A 12,370-nucleotide genomic window follows, 5' to 3' on the forward strand; every position below is an offset into this window, starting at 1 on the left:
ATTAAATGACTGTGGTACTGCCTGGACAGACCAAAGGTGATGGCAATGGGTCCTGTCCCAAGAAGCTTATAATCTAAATTATATCTCATCAAAACAAACAAACAAAAAAACCCACTACCTTCAGCAATATAGTGCCCCCTAACACCAGGCTGAAATCAAGGGTCCAGCACTGCCTTACAGGGAGGAGTGGCAGCTAGAAATTGGAAGAATCTAGCAATTTCTTGCATATCACCATACAAGTACAGACCTGGCTCAGCCCAGCTTAACTTTTAAGATTGAAGAGTATCCTCACAAATAGTGTAGCAACCCGCACTTCATGTTCTGGTGAATGCCAAGTTTTATTGTGTCTCAAATTAAATATTGTTCTCTTTCCTAACCTAATATTAACAGAGATAATGAATTTATTCTGCATATTTGATTAATAAATCTTGATGTTCACTGCAACAGAAGTCAATATCTCATAACTGAGGTATGATTCCACCTTTTGAAATAATCCATTAGAAGAACTACACAAAGTGTCCAGTTTCTGGGGCTAGTTGATCACCTCAGTTTGCTGGGAGATGCATAATTATCAGGAATTGTGCATACAAATCTGCACACATTAGGATAGGAATCTCACATACAGGTGGATGGTAACAGTCTAAAAAACTTTATTGTTAATATAGTATTCACAAATTATAGGAAAAAAAGACTATTTGCTCAGAGAAACAAGTCTTTTAAATAGTAATGACATTCTTAAAACCTCACTTCTCGGTATATGATAACTTACTTTCAGTTTCTTTACTCTTTGTTCCATTGTATGCATATTGGTTGCAGGCTTTGCTTTCTGTAATTCTTCCAGCTCTTCTTCAGTTTTATCCAGCCAAGCAGTAATATCACTGAGATCAGAGTTCAGTTGTTGCCATTGCTGCAAATTCTGTTTCATTCTAAGTTTATTTCTTAGGTCCTGAGCTTGTATGAGCTCCCATCTCTCAATAACACCTACAGTGATATACCAAGAAATGCTTTAACACACCAATAATGTGAATATTATTTAAAATAGAACAGAATATTCTTTACAGACTATCAAGTTTAGCGTTAATAAAGAACCCATTCTGCAATCAGTTTCTGACCAGATACTCTCTTTCTTTGTGTGATGGGGTGTATCAGTCCTGCACTGGGCCGGAGGAGGTTAATCCCATGCTCTGGTCCAAGGAAGCCAAGCCCCCTCACATGCTGGGCATGCTCCAACTGGAACCACAGTATAAGAGGGAGCAGCTCAGCTGAGTTTAGGCTGACCATCTGTTAATTGTGCTGCAGGCTCCTGCTGGGAGAATGCGGGAGTCACCAGATGCCAATGCCAGCCAGGTTAGTGCCTCTACCAAACCCCAGCTGACTGCCAAGGCAACGATTGCCGAGGGATCCCCTGCATTGGAAGAAGGGGTAGGAAACGACCCAGGGAAGGGGCAGTAGTGATGGGTGACTGAGACTGAGCAGCGAGGTATCAGTTCCCTGGGGTCCTGGGTCGGGACTAGGTGAAGGGTAGGCCCGGGTCCCCTACTCCATCTGACCTACCGTGGACACCGCCGACATGCAGGGAGGTGAATTGGGCTATACAGCCCTGGGAAGGAAGGCGGCTACCTAGACTTTGGCCATTAGGTCCTATGTCCTGAACCCCAGGACAGCCCTACTGACTCTGGCCATTGGGCCATACTGCCCTGGGAAGGAAGGTGGCTACTTAAGACTTCAGCCTTAGGCCTTTCTGTCCTGAACCCCAGGCCTGTCTTAGTGACTTAAGCTGCGGGGCCATACTGGCCCAAGCGGCTGACAGGTATATCTGCCCTGCGACACCTTGTATAGAAATACCATAATAACATTATTATAATGTACTATTTATATCCTGAAAAGTCAGCTTTACAACTAGATATACAACCTATACAGGTTACCTGACAATTATTTGGAAAATAGTGACACTACATAGGAATTTTTTCTACAGTAAGTGAGGAATACTTTATCGAGACAAAAATACAGAAGAAATATAGAAAGGTAGAATGTAATTATCCAGACTGAATTCGGCAAAAACAACAGGATTAACCACCAAAGTAAATACAAATGGCCAAGTTTTATGTATCATCTGAAAGAGGCATTATGCATAGTGCTACATAAAACCATGTTGGGGTAATTGCTTCTGTGCTGACTGAGAAGAAAGAGTGCCAAACCACTCAGTCACCAACATCACTTCCCATAGCACGTAGGTCTGCCGTGGAGATCTACCATCCACACAGTGACCTGGCTTGATGCTGGTCAAAGTGTGAGAATTGATGCAGTCACAGCATAAAATGGTTGGTATAGCTGCAATTTATCACTGTCACTCTACTGGAGGTTTGTAATTATGGTACACACCTGATCTTATGAAGGTCTCAGAAAACACCTGAGACCAGAAAACACAGTCTTGTAAGGTTAAGGGAGCCGGCTCAACTGTCTCTGTTATTAGTATGGACCTGCTCTACAGTGAAAAATGTAGCAAACATTACCAAGCCTTGGTTAATCAAGAGCTTATGTAAATGGGAGCTGTAATATACCATTATTGCCTTAATGGTTGGAGTATAAGTTACTGAGAAAACAAGTTATGCCAATCTTGTTTTAGTCAAAGTAACGTACTTCTTGGCTTGAGTGAAGAATTTTCACAGTCTGATTAAAAATCCCTTGAAGTGGCTAGAACCTCACTGAAATGACTGGGAACAATTTCACTTTTATCAGTAAGGAGACAAAAGTCAAGTATATGATGAGTCTGAAACTCTTGAGTAATAGGGCTGAGAATTCAGCAATAAACACAGGTCAGACAATGTCAAGTGAGAAGAAGGCTTAGCAAATGTTAGTAAAATCCATCCTTTCGGAGAGCAGTGGTACATCTGTTCTCAATGTAAGTGCACTGTCATGTTGTCTTTGGTTTGTTAACTTGTGAGTCACATAATAAACCATTTCATAACAGCCATTATTAATTTCTTTACATTGTTTATCTTTACCTGTACCTGATTGCTTCTCTGCAGCTGGAATGCTCACAAGCCCCTGTTCATTTTGGGGTTCTTCATCATTCAATATAGCAGATACTTCTTTCACACTGTCCGTGCTCCCACTGCTTGCAGACATTAGCGGTTTAACCTAGATTATTTCATAGGTTTATTAAACTCACATGCTGTGAATGGCCATGAACCTTCAAGTTGCATGCACATTAGTATAAAAGGTGGTAGGGTGTAGGGAATTTTTGAGAATTATACTTAATAAAGGTGCAGCAGGCCAACACCATCTCTATGCAACAGCATTTTATGTATACCAGGTAAATACGCAAACAGTTACTGGCAGAAATACAGTAATGACACTTAATCTGGTGAGAGGTTCAGATCCTCAAAGGTGTTTAGGCTTGTAACTTCCAGTGATTTCAGTGGAAGTTTAGGAGCTTATATACCTTTGAAGATCTGGGCCCTAGTGATTTATTGATAGAAATTAGCTTATTCTGAACGACTGTATAAAATCTAGTATCAGTGGCATTTCCATTCACTCCATTAGGTACTGAGACTTGGCAAGAGCTCTTATAAGAAAAAATATGGAGGTGGACTAACAACAAGCAACTCTAACAATAACCATTAATAGCCTGGCCCCAGTGCTGCCTCATTCCCATGAGAACTAGAGTATTGATGGCTATGGCCCAATCCCCCTGAGACAGTGAGCTGGCAGACGGGGACAATAAGCAATCCAAAGGAGATGAAGGTAGACCTGCTGCCAGTTTCACTACTGCTGGAAACTAACCACTAAGAATGAGCTCTCTTCTGGCTTCCCCGCTGTCTTGGGCACAGTCACCCTGGCAATTCCCTCTTTGCCATCAGGGCAGCTCTTTGAATGACCAGAAATGGGAGGAGTAGCAGGCTGTGTTTAGGCAGACCCCTTCCCCTCTTCCAGCCTGCACGCTGGGAAAGGATACTTTGAACCTAGAGTTTCTAAGATAGTCCTGGAGTCTCCAGGAATTAATTAATCTTTAATTGCTTAGAATTAATGTCCACAGATCTGGAACTCGCATAGCCTGGTTTATATGGGGTACTTGTCTCTGGGCTGCCAGACCGCACATTTCTCACCATCTCTGCCTGGTGGTATTGATGTTTTCTGCAGGCTGGGCTATCCGGGGAATGCCATGTAAGAGCTTCTGAAATGGATTTTCCTGCCACATAAAAAAATAAAATAAATTAAAAAACCCTGAATCTGAGCCACTCAAGTCTGTAGTGAAGCATTTACTTTTTAAATAAATTAAGAAGTGTTCTGAAGAATATGGCATCAAGTGATGGCATCAAAATGACAGTTCTGCAGCTTTCCTTGCAAAGCATGCACATTTGCAAAATGTCAACAGTAACCCAGAAGGTAATGAAATGACAGCCATGCAGTTATGGGACATTTTATTTTCTTCTGAAAATGTTTGGCTGCAGTATGATTTAAAACAAGAAAAGAAAAGTTTGCGCCGTAGTTTTGTGAAGTTCCTATTCCCATGATACTATCATTTTGCTGCAATGCATGACAAGTGAGTTAAGAATAGACCTGTCCTGACTGGAAGAGAATAGTGAATGCTCATTTGGGATTTAACGGATGGCATGCCCAAGGCTGTCACACACAATGCAAAATGATAAGCGATAGTTAAAGTGCCGCTTTTAATTGCAAAAGTAAACTACTGTCTCAGTAAATAGGTGATTACAATCAACAAGGAAAAAAAAAATAATACCCAGACCAAACCACCATGAAAGAGCTGAAAGATTTTGGATCAATATAATGAAATGCACATTAACCATCTCTGCATCTGACAGGAAAATTCTAAATGGCATGTTCTTGAATGCTTTGTAATGTACATGTGTTTCTACTGCAGCGTAAAAACACCATGACACAATGGCACATGGTGTCCACACAAGGCAGGAAATCAGACGTTACATATGAAACAGGTTTAGGAATATAGCGTGCGCCACAGGGAGATTGCCATGTTCAGACACATGCATTAGCAGGTGCCTACCAGAAGATGCTTTCAAAGTTTTTGTGGTCATTTTAAGATATGCCTCAGGATTTTCAGTGATTTCTACATCTGAAAGAGAATAACGTCATTTTCCTCACTGGACAAATATTCAATATTTACTGAATATGAAATAGAAACATCTGAAATATTGACTGACTGAAAGGAAAAACTTCATTACTATTTTCATCAGACAGTTTTAGAAAACAAAGAATTTGGGGGGCATTCAAAACTTCGTTTGGTTTAGACAATATGATGAAGAGTTGAATAATTCTCACATTTTTGTACCGTTACAAATTTAAAAACAAACAAACAAACAAACAGGTGCCACTTCAGGGGTCCTGGAGGTGGCTATACTGAAACAAAAATGTCTGGGATTATTGGCTCTTACCTGAGAGAGCACTGTAGTATGTTCCTTCTTCTTCATCCTCATGAGAGGAAGAGCCCCCTACATCACCTGTGTGATCCCATTCAAGTGGGATGGAGTCAACACTGACAGGGGTCTCACAGCCTGACCTTTCATGAGCTGGTGCAGGGGACACAAGATGGCAAAGGGACTGCTGAGAAGAAGGCACCTCATTTATTGCCTTCTTATGCCAGGGATCATTTTGCATTTCTCTTGAGTCTTCTGCATCTGTCTCATTTTCAGATGTATCTTTGTCATCTTCTATCCCCTAAAAATAATTGTTTTATATTGTGATGAATAAACATAGATCTAGGTCACTTAACAAGTGATGCAGTAAGAGGTGGAGAAATGCAGAAGATTATTATTGTGGCAGGCAGACATCAGCGTGATGTCTGTGATGGTCTGTCCCTGCCGTATGTTCTTAAACTGATGGAAAGCCCAGAGAAGATCCTCACTTCTCTCCCCTTCCTTTTCTTCTGCAGCCACAACTTCTATCTCAGCACAGTACTTAGCCCTCCTCCCCATATCACCACTGAGATGCCTCCCTTCTGCAAACAAGAATGGGTAGCCAGTTCCAGTGTGGCACCATCAGGTGGACAATGGGAAGCATTACTCCGCTAATTAAGTCCTTTTTAATAGATGGTATTTCTTTTTGAGCCAAAACACACTGAGCATTGGCTAATAGCTCCCAGTGACAAGTAAAGACTGGCGTTAGTCCCCCAATGAAAGTGAAGAACAAACCAGGGACACAAATAAATCTATTGTGATTATCCAAAAGAAAATGTTGATGGAATGTTATGGAAGCTAATAAAAGGAATAAAAACTGGTACAAAAATCTGCATGGAACATTTTCAAGCCCTTTACCATTATTGACTAATTAAGCCCCACAACATCCCTGTGATTGGTCTTGTCTCTTGACAAATAAAAAATGAGTGGCAAAGCTGGAATTATTACTGAGGAATTCCTGACCCCTCTGCACTCAATCCATTAAGACGGGGTGGGCAAACTTTTTGGCCCGAGGGCCACATATAGGTATGGAAATTGTATGGTTTGTCATGAATGCTCACGAAATTGGAGGTTGGGATGAGGGCTAGGATTGAGGGCTCTGGGGTGGGGCTGAGGGGCTGGGGGTGCAGGAGGGTGCTCTGGGCTAGGACTGAGGGATTTGGAGGGCGGGAGGGGGCATGGGAGAGGGTCAGGGGTGCAGGCTCTGGGGTGCTCTATCTCAAGCAGCTCCCAGAAGCAGCAGCATGTCCCACCCCTCCGGCTCCTACGCGGAGGCACAGCCAGGCAGCTCTGTGCGCTGCCCCATCCGCAGGCGCCACCCCTGCAGCTCCCATTGGCTGTAGTTCCTGGCCAATGGGAACTGCGGGGGCGGCACTTCGGGAGCAGCCTGCGGAGCCCCCTGGCTGCCCCTATGCATAGGAACCAGAAGGGGGACATACTGCTGCTTCTGGGAGCCGTGCAGAGCCATTATTCATTTCTTTACATTGTCCCCGACCCAGCTCCCCGGGTGGAGCGGGGCAATCCCTGGAACCCGCTCCCCAGCAGGAGCTGAAGGGCCAGATTAAAACATCTGGAGGGCTGAATGCGGCCCCGGGCTGTAGTTTGCCCACCCCTGCATTAAGACCATGCTGCTACTCAGCTACCGCTACGCAATGAGTATTTCATTTTCATATCAACACTCTGCCAAAGCACCAAGATCATACTTATCCCTTACAGGATGCCTGGAAGTTAATCTTTGGTGGAATCGAGAGACTCGTCCAAACACTTCCTGACAGTATCTATGCAGTTCCTCCAACTCATCTTCAATCAGGGTAGCATCCAAAGGCTCACTCTTCTGAATCAGCTGCTCTCCAAAAACTATTAGCTGATCGATCTTATTGGTGTTTAGGGTTATTTCCTGTTGGAAACCCTATATTGAACATACATAAGAAATGGTTACTTAAGCAATGTTTCTTTCTTGCCTGTGCTTGAGGCTGTCCTTCTGTTCTAGCATTGTAAAGTGAAAGGAATCTGAACACGGACACAGTCATCTATCTTCTTTTGGCAGATAGCTTTCTATCCACCATCTGTAAAGGTTTGGTTTTTGTTTTGCTAGTAAAAGTTGTGTGAGTGAATTTGCTGTGTGAATTTAGGGGCTGATTGAAATTAGCACAAAGTGAAGTTCTCCATCCATGCAACAGGAACAGCACAGGCAATAGCGATTCAAACTTGCCCACACTATCCAGTTGATGTACCTCAAATGTGTGAAAGAGTAGGCTATTCCTCATGCCTACGCAAAGCCTTCCAGTAAGCACCCCGGTACCAATGACTGTATTTGTGATGTAGGGATCTAGCCACTAAAACCTGAATGCATTCCATCTTTGCTATTGAAATAGATGGCAAAAACTTCTGGTCACCATTAGCTTGAACAAGTGACCTTAGGTAACTTGAACCATCACGTCCCCCTTGCCACTAAGTCACCTTTGAACTTTGCACATATATAAACTGAATATATGCTGTGGAACAACAAGAATGTGTTATGGGGGAAGGACAGAAGAGTACTGCTGAAAGGAAAATCAACTTAATTATTCATGTAGCAAAGAATTAATACCTTCCTGAAGGAATGTCACAAAACCTAGTATACATGTGCGTGATTGAAATTTTCAAAGAATACACCTCCCAAATATGCTACATTGTATTAAAAATCCTCATGGGAGATAATAATATTACAGAACTGGACCTATCTTCAAGTTGGCTAAGGGATTCTAAATTTTGATTTTAGGTATACAACTCTTTAGTGATTGCTGTTTATGTTTACCCAGATTTAAGCTATCTTTTAAGTTTAATATAACTGTCATTGACACTACGTTGTAAGGGGGAATGGAAAGATAGAATTGAAGACTCTGAAAACTGAACTTACATTTTATAGAAAGTATTTTTTATGTTGAATTGTACAATTATTTTTTTAAAGTTTACTGATCCTATAACAAATATGATCTGATGGACATAATGTATGTTGTCATGAAATTAGCCCATAGATAACTGGCAGGCATTATCAATAGACTATAGACTGACATTATCATCTTTGTTCTGTAAAACAGCTATTTTGAATGATACATACGTTTAATTGCCGCATTTTGTCATCAAAGTTACTCTCTGAGAAGTGTTCCACATTTGTCAGCTGAAGGTCCATTTCTGTGAGCCACACAAGAATGCTTTCTCTTGTTCCCTCAAACTCATCTCTCTGGTTGGTGAAGTACTGAATAAGAAAAGGGCAGCTGTACATTATTAGTTCAGTTACTGAATAAAGATTGTCATAGGAGCACTTTAAAACTGGCATTTTCTTTCAGAATTGCTGTTCATTTTAAACAGACGTGTGTAAGGCCTTGTCTACCCACCAGAGATAGTCTAAGGCCTGGTCTACACTACGGGTTTAGGTCGACTTTAGCAGCGTTAAACCGAATTAAGCCTGGACACGTCCACACAACGAGGCCCTTTCTTTCGAATTAAAGGGCCCTTTAAACCGGTTTCTTTACACCACCTCCGACGAGGGGATTAGCGATAAAACCGGCCTTTGCGGGTCGGAATTGGGGTAGTGTGGACGGAATTCGATGTTATTGGCCTCCGGGAGCTATCCCACAGTGCTTCATTGTGACCGCTCTGGACAGCGCTCTCAACTCAGATGCACTGACCAGGTAGACAGGAAAAGACCCGCGAAGGTTTGAATTTCATTTCCTGTTTGCCCAGCGTGGAGAGCACAGGTGACCACGCAGAGCTCATCAGCACAGGTAACCGTCATGGAGTCCTCCCAGGATCGCAAAAGAGCTCCAGCATGGACCGAACGGGAGGTACGAGATCTGCTCGCCATATGGGGAGATGAAGCAGTGATAGCTGAACTCCGTAGCAGTAAAAGAAATGGAAAAGTATTAGAAAAGATCTCCAAGGCCATGAAGGACCGAGGCCATAACAGGGACACACAGCAGTGCCGCGTGAAAATTAAGGAGCTAAGGCAAGCCTACCACAAAGCCAGAGAAGCAAACGGAAGGTCCGGGGCAGAGCCGCAAACTTGCCGCTACTACGCGGAGCTGCATGCGATCCTAGGGGGTGCAGCCACCACTACCCCAACCGTGTGCTATGACTCTCTCACTGGAGAAACACACAGGGAAGACGGTTCGGGGAACGAGGAAGATGACGATGGAGGTACTGTAGGTAGCTCACAGCAGCAAGGAAGCGGAGAAACCGGTTTCCCCAACAGCCAGGATATGTTTGTGACCCTGGACCTGGAACCAGTAACCCCCGAACTCACCCAAGACCCTCAGGGCACACAGGAGACCTCTGGTGAGTGTAACTTTGTAAATATTTGTAAACATTACAAAAAAAAAGCAAGCAAGTCTGTTAACGTGTATGGGGATGGGGCGGAAATCCTCCAGGGACATCTCCAGAAAGCTCTCCTGGTTGAAATGGGGTGATTTTATTAAGGGGGACATTCAGAGGCGCCCGTTCCTGCTCTTCTGACCAGAAATGTTCCCCGCTGTTAACCACGCGGTGGGGGGGAGGGGTGAAGTGATCATCCCAGAGAATCGTGTGTGTGTGTGTGGGGGGGGGTGGTTTACTTGTGTTTGTGCCGCATGTTAACCGGGAAACCGCAGCCCCCTCCTTTTACATTGAAACCCCATTTTAAATGGACAACCCAATTCATCCTTGATATGGGAAATGCGCTGCTGTTTGCAACCTTTCCCGCATGTTAAGAAGGTTAAAAAAGCCAAAACACTGTGGCCTACGATGGCTGCCTGCAAGCCGAAATATGCGACCTTGTAATGAAAGAGTGTACCCATTGTTCCCTAAAATGTGTCCTTTTTAACCACCTCTCCCTTCTCCTCCACCAGCTGCAAATGTTTCTCCTTCGCAGAGGCTCGTGAACATTAGAAAGAGAAAACGTAAGACGAGGGACGAGATGTTCACGGAGCTGCAGATGTCCGCCCAGGCTGATAGAGCACAGCAGAATGCGTGGAGGCAGTCAATGACGGAGATGAGAAAAGCCCAATATGAACGAGAGGAGAGGTGGCGGGCTGAATCGCGGGAAGAACAGAGCAAGTGGCGGGCTGAAGACGATAGGTGGCGTCAGCTTGCAGACAGACGGCAAGAGGCAATGCTCCGTCTGCTGGAGCATCAAAGTGATATGCTCGAGCGTATGGTTGAGTTGCAGGAAAGGCAGCAGGAGCAGAGACCGCCGCTACAGCCCCTGTGTAACCAACAGCCCTCCTCCCCAAGTTCCATAGCCTCCTCACCCAGACGCCCAAGAACACGGTGGGGGGGCCTCCGTCCACCCAGTCACTCCACCCCAGATGATCGCCAAAGCATCAGAAGGCTGGCCTTCAATAAGAGTTAAAGTTTTAAAATGCAGTGTGTCCTTTTCCATCCCTCCTCCCCCACCCATCCCAGGCTACCTTGGCAATTATCCCCCTACCTCTGTAAGGAACTAATAAAGAATGCATGAATGTGAAAAAACAATGACTTTATTGCCTCTGCAAGGGGGAGGGGAGGGTGGGGTGGGGTGGTTGGTTTACAGGGAAGTAGAGTGAACCGGGTCGGGGGGGGGGGTTGGAGGGTTCATCAAGGAGAAACAAACAGAAGTTTCACACAGTAGCCTGGCCAGTCACAAAACTCGTTTTCAAAGCTTCTCTGATGCGCACCGCGCCCTGCTGTGCTCCTCTAACCGCCCTGGTGTCTGGCTGCGCGTAATCAGCGGCCAGGCGAGTTGCCTCAACCTCCCACCCCGCCATAAAGGTCTCCCCCTTACTCTCACAGATATTGTGGAGCGCACAGCAAGCAGCAATAACAATAGGGATATTCTTTTCGCTGAGGTCTGAGCGAGTCAGTAAGCTGCGCCAGCGCGCTTTTAAACGTCCAAATGCACATTCCACCACCATTCGGCACTTGCTCAGCCTGTAGTTGAACAGGTCCTGACTCCTGTCCAGGCTGCCTGTGTACGGCTTCATGAGCCATGGCATTAAGGGGTAGGCTGGGTCCCCAAGGATCACGATAGGCATTTCAACATCCCCAATGGTCACTTTCTGGTCCGGGAAGAAAGTCCCTTCCTCCAGCTTTCGAAACAGAGCAGAGTTCCTGAAGACGCGAGCATCATGTACCTTTCCCGGCCATCCCACGTTGATGTTGGTGAAACGTCCCTTGTGATCCACCAGGGCTTGCAGCAGCATTGAAAAGTACCCCTTGCGGTTTACGTAGTCGGTGGCTTGGTGCTCCGGTGACAAGATAGGGATATGGGTTCCGTCTATGGCCCCGCCACAGTTTGGGAATCCCATTTCAGCAAAACCATCCACTATTGACTGCACGTTGCCCAGAGTCACTACCCTTGCTATCACCAGGTCTTTCATTGCCCTGGCAAATTGGATCACAGCAGCCCCCACCGTAGATTTGCCCACTCCAAATTGATTCCCGACTGACCGGTAGCTGTCTGGCGTTGCAAGCTTCCACAGGGCTATCGCCACTCGCTTCTCAACTGTGAGGGCTGCTCTCATCTTGGTATTCTGGCGCTTCAGGGCAGGGGAAAGCAAGTCACAAAGTTCCATGAAAGTGGCCTTACGCATGCGAAAGTTTCGCAGCCACTGGGAATCGTCCCATACCTGCAGCACGATGCGATCCCACCAGTCTGTGCTTGTTTCCCGGGCCCAGAATCGGCGTTCCACGGTATCAACCTGCCCCAGTGACACCATGATTTCCACATTGCTGGGGCCTGTGCCTTGTGAGAGGTCTATGGCCATGTCAATTTCCTCATCACTCTCGTCGCCGTGCTGCAATCGCCTCCTCGCCTGGTCCGGGTTTCGCCTTGGCATGTTCTGGCTCTGCATATACTCCAGGACAATGCGCGTGGTGTTCATAGTGCTCATAATTGCCGCGGTGATCTGAGCGGGCTCCATGATCCCAGTGCTAGCTAT

General features: G+C 45.2%; 1 protein-coding gene across 8 annotated transcripts in view; it reads right to left on the reverse strand.

The window, feature by feature from the left end:
• Positions 1-12,370, reverse strand: part of SYNE2 (spectrin repeat containing nuclear envelope protein 2) — a 262,085-nt gene that overhangs the window by 6,076 nt on the left and 243,639 nt on the right. For 5 of the 8 annotated variants that reach the window (XM_054026015.1, XM_054026014.1, XM_054026017.1 and 2 more), the window contains 7 exons: positions 8,536-8,673; positions 7,150-7,344; positions 5,415-5,697; positions 5,027-5,095; positions 4,053-4,192; positions 3,006-3,141; positions 770-981 (listed from right to left, as the gene is read on the reverse strand). In XM_054026015.1, the coding sequence (XP_053881990.1) occupies positions 770-981; positions 3,006-3,141; positions 4,053-4,192; positions 5,027-5,095; positions 5,415-5,697; positions 7,150-7,344; positions 8,536-8,673 (1,173 nt within the window). The remainder of the gene's footprint in view (positions 1-769; positions 982-3,005; positions 3,142-4,052; positions 4,193-5,026; positions 5,096-5,414; positions 5,698-7,149; positions 7,345-8,535; positions 8,674-12,370) is intronic. The other 3 variants (XM_054026012.1, XM_054026011.1, XM_054026013.1) reach the window with 3 other exon arrangements.

The sequence above is a fragment of the Malaclemys terrapin genome, chromosome 4 (assembly GCF_027887155.1).
Source record: "Malaclemys terrapin pileata isolate rMalTer1 chromosome 4, rMalTer1.hap1, whole genome shotgun sequence".
NCBI classification, from domain to species: Eukaryota; Metazoa; Chordata; order Testudines; family Emydidae; genus Malaclemys; species Malaclemys terrapin.